General features: G+C 48.6%; 2 protein-coding genes across 4 annotated transcripts; one reads left to right on the top strand and one right to left on the bottom strand.

Annotated features, from left to right (window-relative positions):
• The first annotated feature begins 671 nt into the window (after window positions 1–671).
• btd (biotinidase) lies at window positions 672–3,251 on the top strand. Its single transcript, XM_040189128.2, has 6 exons — window positions 672–1,274; window positions 1,391–1,540; window positions 1,662–1,807; window positions 1,909–2,086; window positions 2,173–2,775; window positions 2,859–3,251. Exons 1-6 carry the CDS (start codon window positions 1,056–1,058, stop codon window positions 3,129–3,131), a joined length of 1,569 nt encoding a protein of 522 aa, XP_040045062.2. The 5' UTR covers window positions 672–1,055; the 3' UTR covers window positions 3,132–3,251.
• ankrd28a (ankyrin repeat domain 28a) lies at window positions 3,239–18,553 on the bottom strand. Of its 3 annotated transcripts, none has more exons than XM_040189126.2 (29): window positions 18,319–18,553; window positions 12,324–12,407; window positions 11,519–11,597; window positions 10,769–10,839; window positions 9,908–10,108; window positions 9,736–9,823; window positions 9,464–9,606; window positions 9,259–9,366; window positions 9,054–9,158; window positions 8,504–8,582; window positions 8,308–8,422; window positions 8,108–8,190; window positions 7,962–8,025; window positions 7,703–7,771; window positions 7,464–7,604; window positions 7,247–7,358; window positions 7,111–7,137; window positions 6,774–6,848; window positions 6,473–6,674; window positions 6,261–6,348; window positions 6,021–6,138; window positions 5,743–5,956; window positions 5,555–5,642; window positions 5,385–5,468; window positions 5,146–5,294; window positions 4,973–5,055; window positions 4,665–4,747; window positions 4,497–4,588; window positions 3,239–4,379 (listed from the first exon to the last, which is right to left on the bottom strand). In XM_040189126.2, the coding sequence occupies exons 1-29, from the start codon at window positions 18,343–18,345 to the stop codon at window positions 4,081–4,083; spliced, it is 3,171 nt and encodes a 1,056-aa protein (XP_040045060.2). In that variant the 5' UTR covers window positions 18,346–18,553; the 3' UTR covers window positions 3,239–4,080. The 3 variants fall into 3 exon arrangements, with proteins under 3 accessions (XP_040045060.2, XP_077937863.1, XP_077937862.1); XM_078081737.1 differs by lacking the exon at window positions 18,319–18,553 and adding an exon at window positions 18,211–18,301; XM_078081736.1 differs by lacking the exon at window positions 18,319–18,553 and adding an exon at window positions 14,020–14,813.
• Between the last annotated feature and the right edge of the window lie 12 nt (window positions 18,554–18,565).

Below are 18,565 nucleotides of genomic sequence, written 5' to 3'. Positions count from 1 at the left end.
CTAAGATAGGTACTAGAAATTGTGTTTATGTAAAAAAAAAAAAAAAAAGTTCAATGATGACAGACATAACAAATTTCCTTTTGGATTAAATATTATATTGTAGGATCCTTGGAGAAACTTCACACACTTTGACTGGCTGTCATTAACTGTCTTTCAGCCAGTTTTAAAAAGTGCGCTCGTGAGTTTCCCCGCTCCTTTCACGTCCTCTTCAGCTCTCTTCCCACCGGGTCAGTGACTATCACTACTCCCCACGCCGCCAGACCTGGAGGACAAAACACGGTAGTGCATGGATTACTCCCTGAAGACGAGCAACCATTATAGAGTCGCGTCATCTGATCACTTACAAGCAGCAAAGGTGATCTGCGCCACGGTCCCCATGGAGGTAGGCCCACCTTGTCGCATCACCCTGCGGGCAATACTGTACACGTACGCGCCGGAGAGGATCAGACCTCCGCCCGAGAGCATCCGACAGCTCCAGCAGCTTTTGAACACCTGGTTGGTCTTCGACACGGGGGCGTCTGCACCTTTTCTTGGTGCCTCTGTTGGTGTTGACATTGTACCGAGGAGCTAATGCTAATAGACGTCCTGGTCAAACGCGCGCGGAGACGTCAGGGAAACACGGGTAGAAAAAAAACCCTGAACCTTCGCCTGTTTCTCGCGATCACCGTTGTCGATAAATAATTCACATTAAGTAAATGCTAGTACTAATGTGTGATCTCTGGGTCCGGTCATGCTGGATGTAGGACGAGCACTAGGTTCGTAAAGAAGTTCCGGGTTATCTTGGTGCTTCCGGTCCTGTTTTTTTCTTCCTTCAAAATTAAAGTCTGCCAGGTTACCATAGTCAGCCGTTCCGGACAGGACAAGTAGACACGAACTATGAAAATGAAGACCTCGATCAATTCTGATCGCGTGGACCAAGTTGCACAGTGTAAAGCAATATAAATATTTCACTAGTGATTATTGTCACCTCTAACCCAGAGAGGGAGCTGACTCACTCCTGACCCCTCAGAAGCCATGACGTAACAACATCCACGTCTCCCGGGAAAGAACAAACGATGTTTCGCCTGGTGGTCGTTGTCGTCGGCCTCTGTTTCACGTCGGCGGCGGATCGGACAGAACCAGCCGGGGGCTCCTGGTTCGTCGCCGCTGTGTACGAGCACAGCGTGGTCCTGAACCCGGAGCCTCGGACCCCCCTGTCCCGCCCCGCGGCCCTGCGGCACATGCACGACAACCTGCGGGTCTTCGAGCAGCAGGCGGCTCTGGCCGCTCAGCAGGTGTGTTCACGTCAAAAGAGCGGGTTGCTGACGTCACGGGAGAGATTGTATTTATGTGCGTTGAGAAGGTTGTACTCTTAATGTCAGAGCACGTGACTGCTCCATCCTCCATTCAGGGTGCCCAGATCCTGGTGTTTCCAGAAGATGGCCTTCAGGGTTTTAACTTCAGCCGTTCTTCCATCTCTGGCTACCTAGAAACCATCCCTGACCCCCAGCAGGAGAGCTGGAACCCCTGCACAGAACCAGGCAAATACAACAACACAGAGGTGCGCACCCACACGTTTAGAATTTCCGCCATTGTCTAACAGATGTTCCAGCACGATAACATACGACACCTCCACACTAGTCTGACAATAATCACGTTTGAGGTGCGGTTGCGTTTCACAGGTTCTCCAGAGCTTGAGCTGCATGGCCCGTCGTTACAACCTCTACCTTGTGGCCAACATGGCGGACCTGCAGCTCTGCCCGAAGACCGAACCCTCGTCCTGTCCATCGGATGGACGCTGGCAGTTCAATACCAACGTGGTCTTCAGGTACCGGAGCTGACCTTGAAATAAGATTACTTTCAGCTGTAACGACGTCCAGCAAGTGCACAATTTCCCAGGAACTGTTAAAAGAATCTTCTGTGCTACAGGTCAGATGGCCTGCTGGTGGCGCGCTACCATAAACACAACCTCTACTTCGAGGAGGCCTTCGACAAGCCGCCACGACCTGAGATCACAACGTTTGATACACCTTTTGCTGGAACATTTGGTCTCATCACTTGCTTTGACATCCTATTCCAGGAGCCCACACTTACTCTGTTGGAGAAGGTAGAAAATTAAACCCTTTACCCGGCTCTGCGGTCTCATGGTCGGCCTTCTGTTCTCCTCACTCCCTCTCCTTGGACCCCCTTTAGGGTGTCCGTCAGATAATCTTCCCCACAGCCTGGATGAACCAGCTCCCTCTTCTAGACACCATCCAGTTCCAGAAGGCTTTCAGCTCCGGCGCTAATGTCACCCTGCTAGCAGCCAACATTCGTAGTGACCGATTGATTATGACGGGAAGTGGTATCTACACCCCAACTTCTGCCACTTACCACCACGCCCAGAGAGGAGACCCAGAAGAGGGCAGGCTGCTGGTAGCCAGGGTGCCGGTCTTAGACCCTCTGTGGATGGAGCACAGAGTCCTCACGGAAGAGGAGAAGGCAGTAGCTTGGGGTCAGTCCACGTCATCTGCAGCCTCCGGATACTGTCACGAAGAGAACTGCTTTGATGCTCCGCCTCCTGAAACCGCTTCTTCGGTTCTTCCCTCCTCCACCACCACCTTCATCTCATCCATGATGTACGACCCATTCACCTTCGTCCTCCTGAACGAGACTGAGGGCAAAGTGAGGGTGTGTAATGGCACCTTTTGCTGTCGCCTGCAGTACCGGCGGTTAGCGCCGGGAGGCAGCAAAGAGCTCTACTCATTGGGAGCGTTTGCCGGAATGCACACTGTGAACGGACGTTACGCCTTGCAGGTGAGGACGAGCCAAGAGAGGGGGGGGGAATCTTAGCACTGAGTCGTTATGCTCTTGTTCCATTCATCATATGTCTGTTGCAGGTGTGCGCACTTGTCCGCTGTGCAGGGTTGGAGGTCACTTCCTGTGGACAGGAGGTGGAAGAGGCAGAGTCCAAACTGGACTTCCTGTTAGAGGGACGGTTTGGGACCAGATACGTGTACCCATCGGTGTTGGTTAACAGGCTTGTCCTGGAGCAGCCGCAGCATCTGGAAACAGCTGCCGATGGAAGAGTGACAATGAAACACTCAAAGATGACGGCTGGGCTCGTCACTGCCTGTCTGTACGGACGAATGTATCACCTGGACCAGGAATGATCTGGTAACAGAGGGCTGCCAGGAGAAAAATATCGTTTTAAAACAAATCTTCTGCTATAGACAAGTTAGGGGTTGGACATTTGTCTTCTGTCAAATACAATCGGCTATGAATCTTAAAAACATAACCTTTATTTGTTCATTGCCTAATCTTTACAAACATCACCAGTAGCATCCAAGCTGCCTTTTCCTAAAAAAGGTGATATTTATCACTCAGTCACACACAGTGTCAGCCACTTTCACCCAGTCTTCTGTGCAGTACAGTCAGAGTAGTTACAGCATTGCAAGTTAAAAGTTCCTTAAGCAGCTCATGTATCGAATGACTCCTGGACCGATCAGACAGTCACCTGCTGTCCTAAACGGTTCCCGTGGGTTCGGTCTCCACTTGGAATAAGTTCATAGGATTAAATAATGGCTTCCTCTCCAAGGAATTAAAAAGTGGCTAACACTGATGCAGCATTAGCGATCAGTGAAGGGAAAACAGCAATCTCCTGGTCCCATACCCTTATCCACGGTTCTTTTCTTTACACAATAGTGACAAAGAAGTCCGCTGAGCGTCAAGTAGATGCTTTTTTAGTGTTAGTTAAAAGGAAAAACTGTGAAAAGGCTTAAAACCACTACAAAGAGTAGGTACTTAGTTTAAAAAAAGGAAAACATTGCTTGAAAATTAAATACGCTGGCCATGTTACTGACCATACAGTGATGTTGTCTGAGATAAACAGTGTGACCTTATTCTATCTATCTAGTACATTATTCATCACCCAATGGGTATGCAGCTTAAGGAAACAAACGGGTTCTAAAACAAAGGTTATTTTTAGATTTGAAGAAGCTTATCTAAAAATAATCTGCACACTTGTTCTATTTTCTCTCTTTTTGAATGATCTATTAAGGCTCCTGAGTGGCTGGCTAGCTTGTCAGTATTGTGGGGCTCTGTCCAATTGCAGTTATGTCCTCAGTATGTTTCTGAATCTGAGTCATTCAGTTCATCATCCCCAACGATTGATGTCGGTGGCCTCTCCGGTCTGCAGTAGGAAGCGTAGTCGGGCCTCAGAGAGGGCGGGGTGTCAAAGGCCACGCCTTTGGAGGCGTGCTTGTTGACGGGGTGGTGGTTGACGACTGTCTGAGTTAGAGAGTGCGCGGGCAAAGCTGCTATGGTGACCATGGGGGAGGTGGGCATCATGGAGTTGAGGATGAGCGCCAGACAGTCGGCCACGTCCCGGTTGGGAGCGCAGGCCAGAGCCGGAGTGTAACCTGAGGACAAGAGACGAGCGAGTGAGTGAAAACTACAATCACCGCCCAGTGGTTGCACGTCTGTCCTGGCTGTCACAGGATCATCGTATTGTAATAATAATTAACTTAAAAACTGACCGTTCTCGTCCACTGCTAAAACGCTGGCTCCTTTCCTCAGCAGCTCCTGGACCACCACTGTCAAACCTTTCTTGGCTGCTACGTGCAGGGGCCTGAGAACAAAGGGCGAGGGACTTGTAAAATACATCCGGTCTGAACACGGAGCTAAATGTTCGCAACGGCACGTACGTCTGCAGAGCCGTGTTGGTGCAGTTGATGAGGTTCTTATTGCTGATCTTCTCCAGAATCAACAAGGCACTCGTCTCGTGACCCTCAGAGGAACAGAACAGTGAAGATTAGTACATCGCACATTACGGAAACGACTACCTTATTATTTGTACATCTGTACTCATGGCATATCCTTCTAATATTTATGAAGACATTTTGAGGATGTATGTTATGTGGATGTATGACTGACGTTCCACAGCTAACAGATGTTAACTATTATTATTAATGACCCAGTTAGGATTTGTCTACTCTTTGGGGACACTGGTTACCTTGCTGCACGCCAGATGCAGTGCCGTGTTCCTGTTTGTGTCCTGTACTGTGAAGTCTGCTTTAGCGCTGCTCACCAACATCTCTGCAACACAAATGGCAAAGGTTACGTGTCAAAGGTCAAGCAATGCGACGCCGTGAACAGTGCATGCGAGTGTCCGATGGCTCTACCCACCCACTGTGTTGGTCTGTCCGTTTAGAGCTGCCATCATCAGCGGGGTGCTGCATATGTGCGTGTCAACGACGTTTGCCTGAGCGCCCTGGCTGAGCAGGAGGGAGACGCACTCCACGTGGTCGGAGAAAGCTGCGGCGTGAAGGGGGGTCCTGTGTTGAAACAAACACCGCTGCCACAATAACCAGCAGCGCTTGTGCTCCCTCCGAACATCTTCTCGCCATCATTGCGTCGTCGCTCACCTGCCCTTGGAGTCCGTGGCGTTGACGATAGCTGTGCCCAGGGCGTCGATCAACATCTCAGCCACTCCCTCGTTGTCGCTCATACTGAAATACACAACACGCACTGTCACTCGCCTTCGGACCGGCGTCTGTCAACATAACCGCATTGATTGGCGCACGCGTTGTCTTACACGGCACAGTGCAGAGGGCTGAACGGGTTGCCTTTGATCTTCTTGATCGCCTCTTGATCCAACAACACCTCCACACAGGCGTCGTATCCTGGGAGGAACAGAAGAGAAAGCATGGCGGTACAAAGGGAGGAACGGACACACTGCTGTGCTCTCACACAGAACCGCTGTACACCCCACCCCTCCCCCACCGTAGTAGCAGGCCCAGTGCAGTGGTGTGTAGCCCTGGTTGTCGGTGAGGTGCGTGAGAGAGTTGCTGCCGGCCTGCAGAAGGGCCCCCAGGACGCCCACGCGGCCGCAGGCGGATGCCAGGTGTAGAGGGGAGCGGCCCAGGATGTCTCTGACGCACACGCTGGCCCCGCGCTGCAGCAGGGCCTCGACGCTCTCCTCCTGGCCGGTCACCGCCTGTGTGGAAGAACAAGACATATATGAAGTTGTAATATTAACTGAGTGCATGTGAAGGTCTCACCCCTCGGTGGAGTGCCGTCCTCCCCCAGCGGTCCTGATAGTCCACACCGGCTCCTTGACTGAGTAGAGAGTACACACACTCTGTGTGTCCATTCAGCACTGCCAACATCAAAGGCGTCCTGCAGACAGTGGAGAAATAAGACCTGAGTACTTCTGTTTATTTATTTACATATCGATGACAGGTTAAAATAATATGATTAAGCAAACAATAAGCAGCGTAAAAACTAGTGTACACACTCACTGTCCATTGGTGTCTTGTACATCCACGTTAATGTGTTGGTCGTTGGTGCTCATGAGCAGGCGGAGGCACTCCGGGTGGCCATTCATAGCTACACACACACACACACACAATAGAGGCTGACTATTTCTAAAAGCAACATGTTTGTATTTCATAAACCAGAAGAACAATGATGGATGTTGTGGTTTTGTATGTGTAACGTCCTGTATTTATACCTGTAGCGTGTATGGCCGTCCTTTTGTGTGTGTAGTCGCGGGTCATGGGGGAGGAGCCATGGTGCAGCAGCATAGACACACACTCCTGGTGACCCTTGGAGCAGGCCAGGCTGAGGGGGGTCCTGCCCTCTGGGCTGCAAACATCCACTTCCAGCAGGGCCGATAAGAGAACCTCTAAAGCGCCACAGTGTCCGTGGTAAGCCTAGATCAATAGGAGACACAAACCAATGGACACTTATGTCTTATGGTAGACGACAGGGCAGGGACAGTGAAGTCCTGTATGCGAGAGAGACAAACTCACCGCTAGGTGGAGTGGACTGATGGGGGCGTGGCTCTCCGAGTCACACATGATGTCTGTCCCTGATGTCTCCAGCAACTGAAAAAGACGGATGTCCCCCACTTTACTCATTTAAATCCAGAATTGCAGACATAGCAAAGTTAGGTCAACATTCACACTGCTGCAAATTTATTGAAGGAAAGATTTGGGTTTTTCGTTAAAAGGTATGTGCGACGAGGGGTTTTGGGTTAAAAAGTGTTACATTACTAACAAGATAGAAGAGTTTTTCTGATCTATCTGTTTCCCACTCGTCCAACAGAGGGAGCTACATGACAAATACATTAATCAATCAAGGGCTCACCACATCAAGAGGTGTCTCACTTGCCATCTGAAAGAAACACAGACAAAGGCTGTTTACGATACTATGATGTGTGTCCTTGTGTTCAATACTTCAAAAAGCAACATATTGTGCCACCCTGTGTGGTAGTTGTACACACCAGTTCCAGGCAGAGTGTGCGTCCATAAGCTGAGGCATAGTGCACGCCGCTGTAACCCTGTTTGTCTCTCATCCCTGGATCGGCGTCGTTCCTCAACAGGTACTCCACACACCTGACAAAGAGCATTGTTCAAGCCTTCATCTGACGCAGGGGACTATTTGTTGCACTTTGATAGCTGACTATAGACGGTACCAGTTAAACACTGAGGGGAACGTACTTTCCATCAGTGTCAGCCGCGGCGGCGTAGTGCAGGGGGCTGCAGCCTCTCTGGTCCCGCTCGTTGATGCTCGCCCCAGAGCCCACCAGGGCGAACACACAGTGATAGTTGCAGTTGGCTGATGCATAGTGTAGAGGAGTCCTGGACGGGTCACACGGTCAATATCAGGAGGACTTCATAGCGTACTCCCCAAAATGGGCTTTTTCTCTTCCTAGCATAGAGCTACAGTCTTGGCTCACCTTCCAAAGTTGTCTTTTCTATTGAAGTCCGCTCCGATGTTTAACAGCAGGTTCAGACACTCCAGATTCCTGGTTGGGTGGACAGATTCAACAGAGATAATAAGGATGATCAAGTCTAAAGATAATATTTCAGTGCATAAGAGAGAAGGGGGAAAAAATGAAACAAAGGGCGAATTCCATCAAGTAAGGAAGAAAGAAAAGCATTAAAGCGGCTCAGGAGAAAGGAAACAATAGGCACCGAGCAGGAATGATGACTCACCCTCCAGCTGCAGCAGCATGTAGACAGGTCCTTCCAAAGTCGTCAGGGGTGTCCATGTCAAACCCTGCGAAAAATATGTTCTCAGCATCAATTAGGATGTCAACTATGTAATTCTAGGGGTAAGAATGGTGTCAGCAAGAATGTACCTGAGGACATCAGCTTCCTGCAGCAATCCGAGAAGCCGCTAAGAGCTGCCAGGTGTAGAGGAAACATCCCATGAACGCCTCTCCTGAAAATAACATTGAGGCAAAGAAGGCAGGCCATCACGGGAAGGTAAGGACTGAGAGAATGGGTCCATTTACGATGACAGAGAAAAACAGATGGTTAAATATTGATTGCTGCTAACTTGGCCGTGTCGGCTCCCTGTTTGATGAGTGCTGTGATGATGAGCTCGTGGCCGTAGCGGGCAGAGATGTGGAGGGCAGTGTTTCGGCTCTTGTCCTCACAATCAATTTCCGCTCCTACGCACACATAAAACAAAAAGGGTATTATTACGTATGTATTGCATGTGCGAAGTAGACCGATACATTTCAGAAACTCACCATTTTGAATGAGGGCCTGAGAGCAGGAGAACCTTCCATGGGTAGCTGCCATGTGGAGGGAGGTTTTACCATCCTTACTCTGGGTAGATAGAGGGAGGGACAGACCACCAATATGATTGTGAAGTTTAGACATATAGTTTACCAGTGCATGTACATTTATATCTAGCCTCAATTAGTCTAATAATTACTGACGAAAGCGTAGCAGGAACAGAAGCTATCTCACACCCCCTAATGGACCACACAAACCGAGATATATTCCATGAGCAGCTTGCAGCCCCAGGGCCACCCTCCTCCCCCACCATCTTCCATATGGCCTTACATCTTGAGCCTGTGGCGACCTAAAATCAGTTTCCATCACTGACACCAAAGCCTAAATAATAGTTTCATTTCAACTTGATTTTCAAAGTACTAGATACTGGGCTTTTAATCGCTGCTCTTTGGATAATATACCAGCCTCCAAGATGAGGTATCCACTGAAATATGCCCTTTATATCCGCTAAATATGAATGCTTTAGTGTTTGTGTGAAAGTGTATCTTCATATGGACACACCTGCATGTTGATGCGAGCGCCGTGGGCCAGCAGCAGCTCCTGGCACAGCGCCCCCTGGCGTGAGGAGGAGGCAAAGTGGAGAGCAGAAAACCCCCTCTCGTTCACCTGAAGCAAGGTACGAAACCAAAAAAAGAAATCAAACCCCAACACACACAACCACATACTACAGCGCACATGGCAACAAAAAGTACACACCCATACACACCTGGTTGACGTTGGCCCCTGCCTTGAGGAGCTCACTGACCACCACGTCCTGCCCATTGTAGCAGGCCAAATGCAGCGGAGTGTTGCCATAGCCGTTCACCTCGTTGACCTACGCAGGATGAGAAGAAGTTTCATTTTAACTGAACTTTAAAGAACTAGCTGGATCAAAGGGTTCTGCACATTATAGACTGCTTGTGTGTACTGACGTGGACCCCCAGGCCGAGCAGGTAGTGCACGGTGCTGCTCATGCCACTGGAGGCGGCTGCGTGCAGTGGTGTGTACGCTTTTTTGTCCTTACAGTCAACCTCTGCTCCACCGGCCACTAATAACCTCACCACCTCCAGGTGACCTGAAACGGACGAGGTGGGCAGACGAGCGAGTCAAGACATCTACAATTAAAGGACAACTAAGGAGCACGAGGGAGAGCAATAAAAACAACTATGATTGCATTCAAAACCGTGCAATGAATAAGGCTCACCCATGTAGGCGGCCCAGTGGACGGCTCTCCTGTCCTTCTTGTCGAATGCGTTGATGTTGGCTCCTCTGGACAGCAGCAGCTTCACCATCTATCGCACACAGGCAAATTGACTGGATGCCGACACGGCGCGCGTGCATGCGTGCGCCTCTGCGCCTGTCCACGGGAGACTCACCTCTACGTGTCCGCTGAAGGCGGCGTGGTGCAGGGCGGTGCGACCCGCCCGGTCCGACACGTTGACGTTGCTGAGCAGCGGGACCAGAGCCTCGGCGCAACGCACCGCCTTGTTGCTCGCTGCCACGTGGAGCGGCGTCTGCCAGTTCTTGTCCCGGGCGTTGACATCCGCACTGTGCTTCAGCAACACCGCCACAGCGTCCTGGGGACAGAAGTGTGCAAACGGAGGTGTAAACGCCTCAGTGTACTAACATAGTACATGCCGATGTGTGGGTGGTTATAAAGTCTTTGCTATTCTTAGGGGCTTACGTGCCAATAATAGCCCCCAAAAGGAAAACAAATGCGGGGGGCTGTGTTAGCGTAGGCATGGTGCCCGGGACCAAGCAGAATAGGTAGATCGATTTTTATTAAATACCAACACAGAGTGCGGTGGTTGTGTAATGTCACCCCTTTAAGGCCAGATTCTACAAATGTGTAAAGCAGCAATAATTCTTTGCATCTCAGGCCTGTAAGGTGGCTACCACATATTCCATCTGGTCTGTGTTTTGCTGCACTGATCAGTGTTTTCTGTATTTTCATTCCAGCCTTAGTGGTTAGTACTGGAGCACCAACCCTCGTATGCTCACTGATATGAAAGAAGGCTACATTTCTGTGTTTCTGTGTTAAGGACAGTGGGAAAGACACCAGATTAAGGTTGGACACATGTTTTCAAACAGGGGCTGGTCAATGTTTTAAAAGGCTGTCGGTACGTTTTGCAGAACCGGTTGTTGGGTTTTATAGCTACTGAGGGATGCGGTTAGTCACGTACTTATGGGAGGCATGACAGTACACATTTGCACGTGTTTGTGTAATAATGTGTTACCTCACTGCAAGAGGCGACAGCTCGGTGAAGAGGAGTCAACCACTTGTTATCTTTGGCATTAACTCTGCCTCCTTGGAAGAGAGAAGGAGAGAGTGAGCGGGGGAGAGAAATCTGGTACGTCAACAACAGCAGAGGCAAATGAATGGAAATTACTGAAAGAGACATTAAAGGCTCAAGAGACACGAGGAGTTTAAGAGGCTTTTCCCACTTTCCCTTACAGGAAGAGATTCCCGTGAGCCTGGAAGATTTCAAACTGCTGTGTTGCTCTGTGGCACAGAAAGGGGTTAAAATAGCCCTGAAGCTGCACCTGTTGCCACATTACTGCAAAACAGGAAACACAAACACACACGCAGACTTCCATACTACGCTTCTATAAGGGCTGGAACCACCTTCTAAAATGCTCAGTTAACTTCACAGACAGTTAAACCGACCTTATCAGATTGATAACTCATAAAATCACCAGGAGAAGGTGACAGCCACAGAGCTGTGAGCAGACACACGGGTGAGGGAACAGGGAACTACAACTGGGGGGGGGGATTACTTTAGTCTTTTTGGGGGGTTTTTGGTATAATGACTCAAATTTTGTGTTTCTTCAAACAAACAAAATGAAACAGTCATCACATTTTTTCTTCCAATTTAGCCTGACGTGGTAGAAAACCTAAAATAAGGAAGGCAAAGGTCACTTATATATATACACACATCCAACCAATTGACAACAATTGTAATTACTCCAAGGGCCGTAGTGTTTACCGGAGAGGATGAGCAGTTCGATGATGTCAGCGTCGCCCAGGTAGGCTGCAGCATGCAAAGGCGTCCTCTTCTCATTGTCCTTGACAAGTGATCCCAAAATACAGAAAAGGACTCATTTAAGCATGCGCACCAGATATCCTTTTCACACACACACACACACACACACACACACACACACACACACACACACACACACACACACACACACACACACACACACACACACACACACACACACACACACACACATCATGATGGGCTGAAGGCATACACGCATTCCCCAAACGTAATCCATATACAGGAAACATGAGAGTGCAGCCACAGGGAGAAAAGTGTCCATCATGTGTTCACTGGAATTCTGCACTTTGCTCCATCACCTCCTCACACCCTGCTGCAGCTACACCATCTGCTCTTTCAGTGCAGTAGCGAGAAACAAACTGGGGCTTCAAAGAGAGGTCATGTGACTGCAATAGGTTGGGGCCAGTGTTGCTGACTCAAGACACTCGGTGAGATGAAACCAGCACTATAGACCCACAGAGGGACGGACGGAAAAACTGTGAGAAAAGAATGTGGTGTAAACAGAGGAAGACTTCAGTAGACAATCATGTCCTCAAATGGTCAGAACAGTTCATCGCCAATCGATCAATTGTGACCTGCTGGCTTACTGCTGCTGCCCTTGCTTGTTTTTCTATCCATCATGGTCTGTTTGTGTGTCCTCCGGGGGGTGTGAAGCAAATAAACAAGGCTGGGGTCGCAACAAAAAGGCTTCTACAATGGGAGAGAAAATAGCAAGAGAGTGACCAACCTGAACGTTGACATCCTCTTTCTTGAATATGAGAGAGCGAACTTCATCCGGGTCGACGTTGAAGATGGCTCTTAACAGAGACGGCTGCAGGGACAAGGAGAGACGAAGGAATGCTGATGGACACCGATACAAACTCCATTTGCAGGGCCAGAAGCTCTCTGTGCCGACAACTGCGTTATCAGCGGGAGTTGCAAATGTCTCACACAAAGACAAAGACACTACAGTACTGAGCAGGGAGAGAGCCACAGCTCACAAACAGCTTTGGATCACCAATTATTTTATGACTGTAAATAAATATGTTACCACACGTGGTGCGAGGTCAGCCCATGAATAGCAGTGTAAAAGACAAGTGGGACAATTTGTGCAAAAGACGAGATGCACGTTTTCCATGACATAAATAAACTCTTTGTGTGATCTGCGCCACGAGAGCATAAGGAGTTAGATTTTGTAAACATTTTTGCTCGGCGGGTTTGATAACGTTCAAAAAGGTACTGGGCCGGGCAACAGAAGAGCATGCATCCATTCCAATGAAAGTTCGAGGGAACACTAGTTTAAGCTCACAGTTTCAAATCTGAGATCAAACCCTTGTTTGTGACGTTCATTTTAACTTGGGAAACTTTGATGTTAAAAATCATTTACAAAAGAACATTTTTGGCCCACATTTGCATTTTTCCTTCATCTTAAAAAAGCTTTACTACTGTACTACTTTACGGGACAGTCTGTAAACGTACAGACAACATTTTGTCACAGCTGCTATATGCAATTACAATATATTGCTGGACAATAAACCACACAACAATAACTTGCTAGTTTCTGTGACCTCAATTATAAATCCCTATTTGTCACTAAGACAAAGACACTTTATAATGACACTGCTGCCGGTTTACTTTTATTATCGGATAATAACAACAGTTTCCTTGTTTCAATATCTTTGGATAAGTAATTAGGAGTATAAGTAGGACATGCGACTGATTTTGCTGAAACGTTTTAATTAAAGTGCTGTGGGTCTCATAGAACATAGTGTCACACATTCACCCTTTCCTCCAGTCAGGGCTGCCAAGTAGAGGCGTTTAGTACTACGTGAGTATCAGGCGGATGTTGACCTGCTCTTCAGCCTTTCTCAGTTTTCCACATCTCTCTCTCTCTCTCCCATTCAATCCCAACTAAAAATAAGTCGCGCTTTGTCAGTCATGTCGGCTTCGCGCCTGTTACGCCGACGACCACCGCAAACACGTCCCGCATCGGAGAAGGTGGACAAAGATTAAGCGGGCAAACCCTGTGATGTTAGCGGCCGCGTCCTGCCTGGCTTTCCCTCATCTCAGCGTAAACTTCAAAGAGCACCTTTCATGGGATGAAAAGACTCTGTACCAGGTTTCGATTGTAGGCTTGTCCTTTATTACGGCCAACGCTGCAGACTACAAAAGGCCAGGTCCTCACTGATCTCATCCAAACAAATCACTCGTCATCTCACGTGGCAGGCTATATTGGTGATTGTGGTTGGTGCCTTATTTAGCACAGGACGACAAGCGGCATTGTGTTTCCACGCAATACAAAGTGGAACCCACAAACTTAAGCACCGCTTTCAACGTCAGGTGGGACTTTGCTGCCGTTCTCAGCAGAAACTGAAGAACTTGCGAAACCTCCGGCAGGTGAAAATTCTGTCCCTCGAGCAGCAAAAGGGAAGCACCCATCTCACCTTGTCCTCATGAGCTGCAGCCCTTCGAGAGGCGAGGTGGGATCTGCGGTCAGGGGATGGTTTGGCCCGGGGAGGCGGGGGCGAAGAGGAGGGCTCATCCTCCTCCACCTCCTCCAGCACCACGATACACACACGACTTGCCCGTTCTGACCGCATCAGGAGCCCTCTCACACACACACACACACACACACACACACACACACACACACACACACACACACACACACACACACACACACACACACACACACACACACACACACACACACACACACACACACACACACAGACGCGCACTCTCACTCACACGCTCTCACACATAAATACACAGTGTTCCCTCTTACATACATGCGCAATTTGGGACGGGGACAAAAGTCAGCAATAAATCCCATGAACAGAGTCGATTTCCCCGTGAAGGAACGCTGCACATCTTCATGTAAAATCCAATGTGAAAGCCAGCCGCGTCCTCTATCTGTCAGTGTTGCTTTGCAGCAGGTCTCCTCTCCTTCTCTCTCGCCATCCAGCACTCGCGCTCCCCCCCGAGCAGCAGCGGCAGCCGCGGAGACGGCAGGGAATTCCTCTGCGTAATGGTGGCGGCGAGCGGCATGCGGCAGAATGAGCTCGGGCTGCCTGGCAGCGCATAGGAAGCTACATATCCTCTCTGCTGTACCGCGGCCAGAAACACACACGCACGCACACGTCAGGCGCAAACACACACACAGACCCTGTGATTAGCGCGGACGGGGGGCCGCAGCAGCCAGTGTACGTGTGGGCATGCGTAGCTTGTTTCAGGCAGACTGCTGAAGCCAGCTCTTTCAAAAGAAGAGAGGGAGAGAGGGATGGAAGGGGGAGGGGATAAAGGGAGGGAGATGAGAAAGTCAATGGGAAGGAGGACAGAGAGCTAGAATAATTGGAGGTGGGTACCTCAACCGCTATGTCAAAGAAATATAATGACATAAAATTATAAATATAATTCAAAGGACATTGAATGTGGGGACGGCAAGAGGTGCAAAACTGATTACAGAAAGTTGACCTAGAAACAAAGCGGCCTAAAAACACAGAATATAAGGGGTTGGAGATTAAGAGGGGACGCAACATACAAAGCCGATACTAGTACTAGACAGTATTTCGATGCCCGATTGTTGTCAGGCCACTGGCGGGCCAGTGCCGATGCACCAGTCCTCTGGGGGTTCATTTAAGTGCACTGACGAAAGTGAAGAGAAGGATGATCCAGCACTATTGATTCTTGACTATTGAAACGTTCAGCGAAACACGGCATGATGATTGTTGACAGCTTCAATATTGTTCGGATATCTGAATGTTGCCTTATTGTAACTTTCTGGTCCTTGCATTATGGAGCCCCAGTCGCTCAACAAAGCTCTTTTTCTTTGCTGTTTTGCATTAAACAAATGGTGAGAACGAAGCAGCGATGGCCTCCTCAGACTTCACAGGGTGGCTGAGCTTAATCTAAAAAGCTGTAACTCACGCAGCCTGGTAAAAACCAAACCATGTGCCAAACACTGTTAAGCTGTTTTTAGGAGTTCGCTAAATGAGATCTTAGTGGTTTAATCTTCATAAAGTCGGTGCCAAAGTAGACGTAGCCTTTCCTTTTAAATGTGAGGGAATCGAAAATAAGGACACCAGATTGGTGTGTGTACATGTGTATTGCGTGTGTTCCAGTATTCCTTTGGTGGTGTATTGGCATAGCTTCAAAAGTCCCCATCTCCTCATTATAAAACAGGAACAAACTAGCTTTGCCAGAGAATGTGAGGGTAGCTAACAAGACCCGTCTGTATGTGCACGTCTGTCTCAGTCTCCTTCATATTCCACACAGATCCAGAAAGGAGCAATCTTGCCAACCCACATGACCCCATTAACTCAGAGGGAGGGACGATGCAAGGGAGTGACAGAGAAAGAAAGAGGGATTTAGTTTATGTAGCCTTTTTGCCGGGCTTCCATTTGAGTCTAATGGACTCAATTTTTACAAATTGTAAATGAAACACATGCCAACCATCTCTCTGCTTCGACAGTCACCGAGTTGACGTTACAGTCTTGCTTCAAAGGCACAAACAAAGGATGATGTTTGGGAAGCCAAGCATATAAACAAACAACCTATGTTCCGTCGAGCTGGAACAGGGGACGCTTTCAGGAACGTAGCCGCTAGATGTTTATAGAGCGAATTTGCTTCCAATCCCAAACAGAATATTTGTCTTTGTGGGAACTGCGTGTCTGTTTATTGTTGCAATCAGGACTCAGGAGCCATAGTCAAGCAAGGCAAGGCATGTGGAATAGGCAGGGGGGGGGGGGGGGTAACCTGACCAGTGACCACCACACAAACAAAACCTGAAAAATCCATTTTGTGACACGCTTCTATGGGACGCTGACACATCTAGATGTAAAACAGCCTCTAAAGTCACGGGTGGGGGACCAGCTTTGTTGTCCTGGTATCACATGCGCTCTGCTATGAAGAGTGTGTTAAGGTCACACGACACGAGTAGAAGTTTGAACGTTGCACGGCAACATTCTCTCGTTCACACAGAGGTTCAAACACTGACTGCAGAAGCTCGACCTACACGGTCTGCTCATCAGGGAGTAAACGAACGCTCGTCCACAACCAGAGTTCGGCCTGGTTCGGTATCTTTCCCAAGGGAAACTACGGCATAATGACTGAAGCAGCCATGGATTGAACAACCTGCTCTGCCTTTCTGAGCCGCTGCAGATGTTCAGTGTATAATTTGCACATTCCACTTGTTGCACCAGCAAGATGTTACGTTGTCCTTGGGCTAATTTCCCACATCACCAGTGTATAGCTGATGTACGCAGTGTGGACCCATCGGAGGAGCCCATGGCAAGTATACACAAACAAAACCACAAAGCGCCACCGGGTGCTTGACTTTCTGCTTTTGTGGGTTGCGTTCTCTTAAATGCCTCTAAATACAGTCACTCTCTTTAGTCAACCACCGCGTGGTCAGGACACTGGGGATTTAAAAATATATTTTTTTAAAAAGGTACAGGATGCCCTCTAGAGGATGAACAGACATTTTTGCCGAAAAGGGACACTCACCCCTGTCCCTCTAAGTGGGACTATTTTTGTCCCTCGGCCGATTTCTCTGTCAGCAGGCACTACAAAGAACAATGGAGAATAGAGAGGGGGGGGATCTAATCATATACACTCTTCCGTATTTTGCCGGCGTGTCAGGAAGGCTGTTCAGACCACACAGCTGCACTGCCCCAATAGGACCGAAGTTCATATTGTTACCGAGATCCACAAAATGTCTTACTATAACCATTTAAACCAATTTGGAACCATCAGGATTTGTATTTCCGAGCATTTGTTTACTGTAATGAGTTAATTTGGTGCAAATAAAAAGCTGTTTTTATTTTATTTTATTATTTGATAATCATATTCAATTAAAAGTTAGTGGAAGACCTGACGACTATGTATTCAAGTCACCAGAGCCTAAAGTAGCTTTGAGTATTTGAATAACAATCACGAAACATCTGCATTCACTACTTGTTTAATGAATACAAACATTGCAAATGTGAATAGTAGCTGAGGGGATGGGGGGGTGAATCAAACAACCCCCATGAAACAACAATGCTTTAATCCTCCTTTTGTCACTGAAGCATGTGTCCACTGAAGCATGTGTCCACTCAAGCATGTGTCCACTCAAGTGTCCCCCGTGTAGCTCCCTTTAGGTCCCTGCAGTGTTGACAAGAACTGATTGAACCTCTAAGAAACCTTCTACTTCGCGACCACAGCTGGAGAGCTCAGAGTCGAGCTCACCCTGCTGTGTGTTTTTCTTGGCGTTGACAGCCTTTCTTATCTCAGCATTAGCATTAGCAGATCGATGGAAGTTAGCCACGCCGTTAACCGGCGGAAAAGCACCGGAGAAAAACGGTAAAACGGACGCGTTGGCTTCGCTTTTAGGCGAGATGTTGCTTATTATTATTTTTTAAAACCGAACCGAGGCAGCGTAACGTAAGGCAACAGGTGACGTGAAGTTAGCAGGCTGGTTTACACTAGCTAACAGCTAACGGTACTTGTTGACGTTAGCTAACGTTAACGTTAGCCGGACGGGTAACCGTTAACCGTCTGAACGAATCCCAGCTCGACGTCCCGTCGTGAATAAACGCAAACCACTCAGGTGAACGAACAGCAAGCTGGCGTTGACTAAAGGTTTAACTTACGAACACTTGACAGACAGAGCAACGTAATGTTAACGTTGGTCGTTTTCACGGAAAGTGACAGCTCCCCCCCCCCCCGAAGAGTTGGCGTTAAACGGCGGCTGACGTTACCTGGTCCTGTATCTTCAACACGGCCATGTTCGCCCGCGTGACACCGAAAGGAGGCAGTAACGTTGACAGTAACTCCACCGGGAGTAACGGGAAATTCACCGGGAGAAACGGTCCGTCCGCTGGAGCTTCCCGCCTCCTTCCTGCCCGCAGCGCGACAGACTCGGGAAAAGTTGGAAGCAAAACTCGGGAGCTTTTCTTTCCAGTAATTATTCATTGAACATGACGTCACTGATATGGGAGGTTTTAG

The sequence above is a fragment of the Gasterosteus aculeatus genome, chromosome 10 (assembly GCF_964276395.1).
Source record: "Gasterosteus aculeatus chromosome 10, fGasAcu3.hap1.1, whole genome shotgun sequence".
NCBI lineage: Eukaryota > Metazoa > Chordata > Actinopteri > Perciformes > Gasterosteidae > Gasterosteus > Gasterosteus aculeatus.
The sequence above is the reverse complement of the archived record's forward strand: the minus strand, read 5'-3'. Positions and strand labels throughout refer to the sequence as shown.

Excerpts from the sequence above, each read along its gene's own strand:
- ankrd28a (XM_078081736.1), bottom strand. The coding sequence starts at position 14,175 with ATGCGGTCAGAACGGGCAAGTCGTGTGTGTATCGTGGTGCTGGAGGAG. Across the intron at positions 9,824-9,907 it reads CCTTCAGCGGACACGTAGAG|ATGGTGAAGCTGCTGCTGTC; the intron begins GTGAGTCTCCCG and ends TGTGTGCGATAG. Across the intron at positions 7,772-7,961 it reads CATGCTGCTGCAGCTGGAGG|GAATCTGGAGTGTCTGAACC; the intron begins GTGAGTCATCAT and ends CCACCCAACCAG.
- btd (XM_040189128.2), top strand. The coding sequence starts at position 1,056 with ATGTTTCGCCTGGTGGTCGTTGTCGTCGGCCTCTGTTTCACGTCGGCG. Across the intron at positions 1,808-1,908 it reads AATACCAACGTGGTCTTCAG|GTCAGATGGCCTGCTGGTGG; the intron begins GTACCGGAGCTG and ends TCTGTGCTACAG. Across the intron at positions 2,776-2,858 it reads ACGGACGTTACGCCTTGCAG|GTGTGCGCACTTGTCCGCTG; the intron begins GTGAGGACGAGC and ends TGTCTGTTGCAG.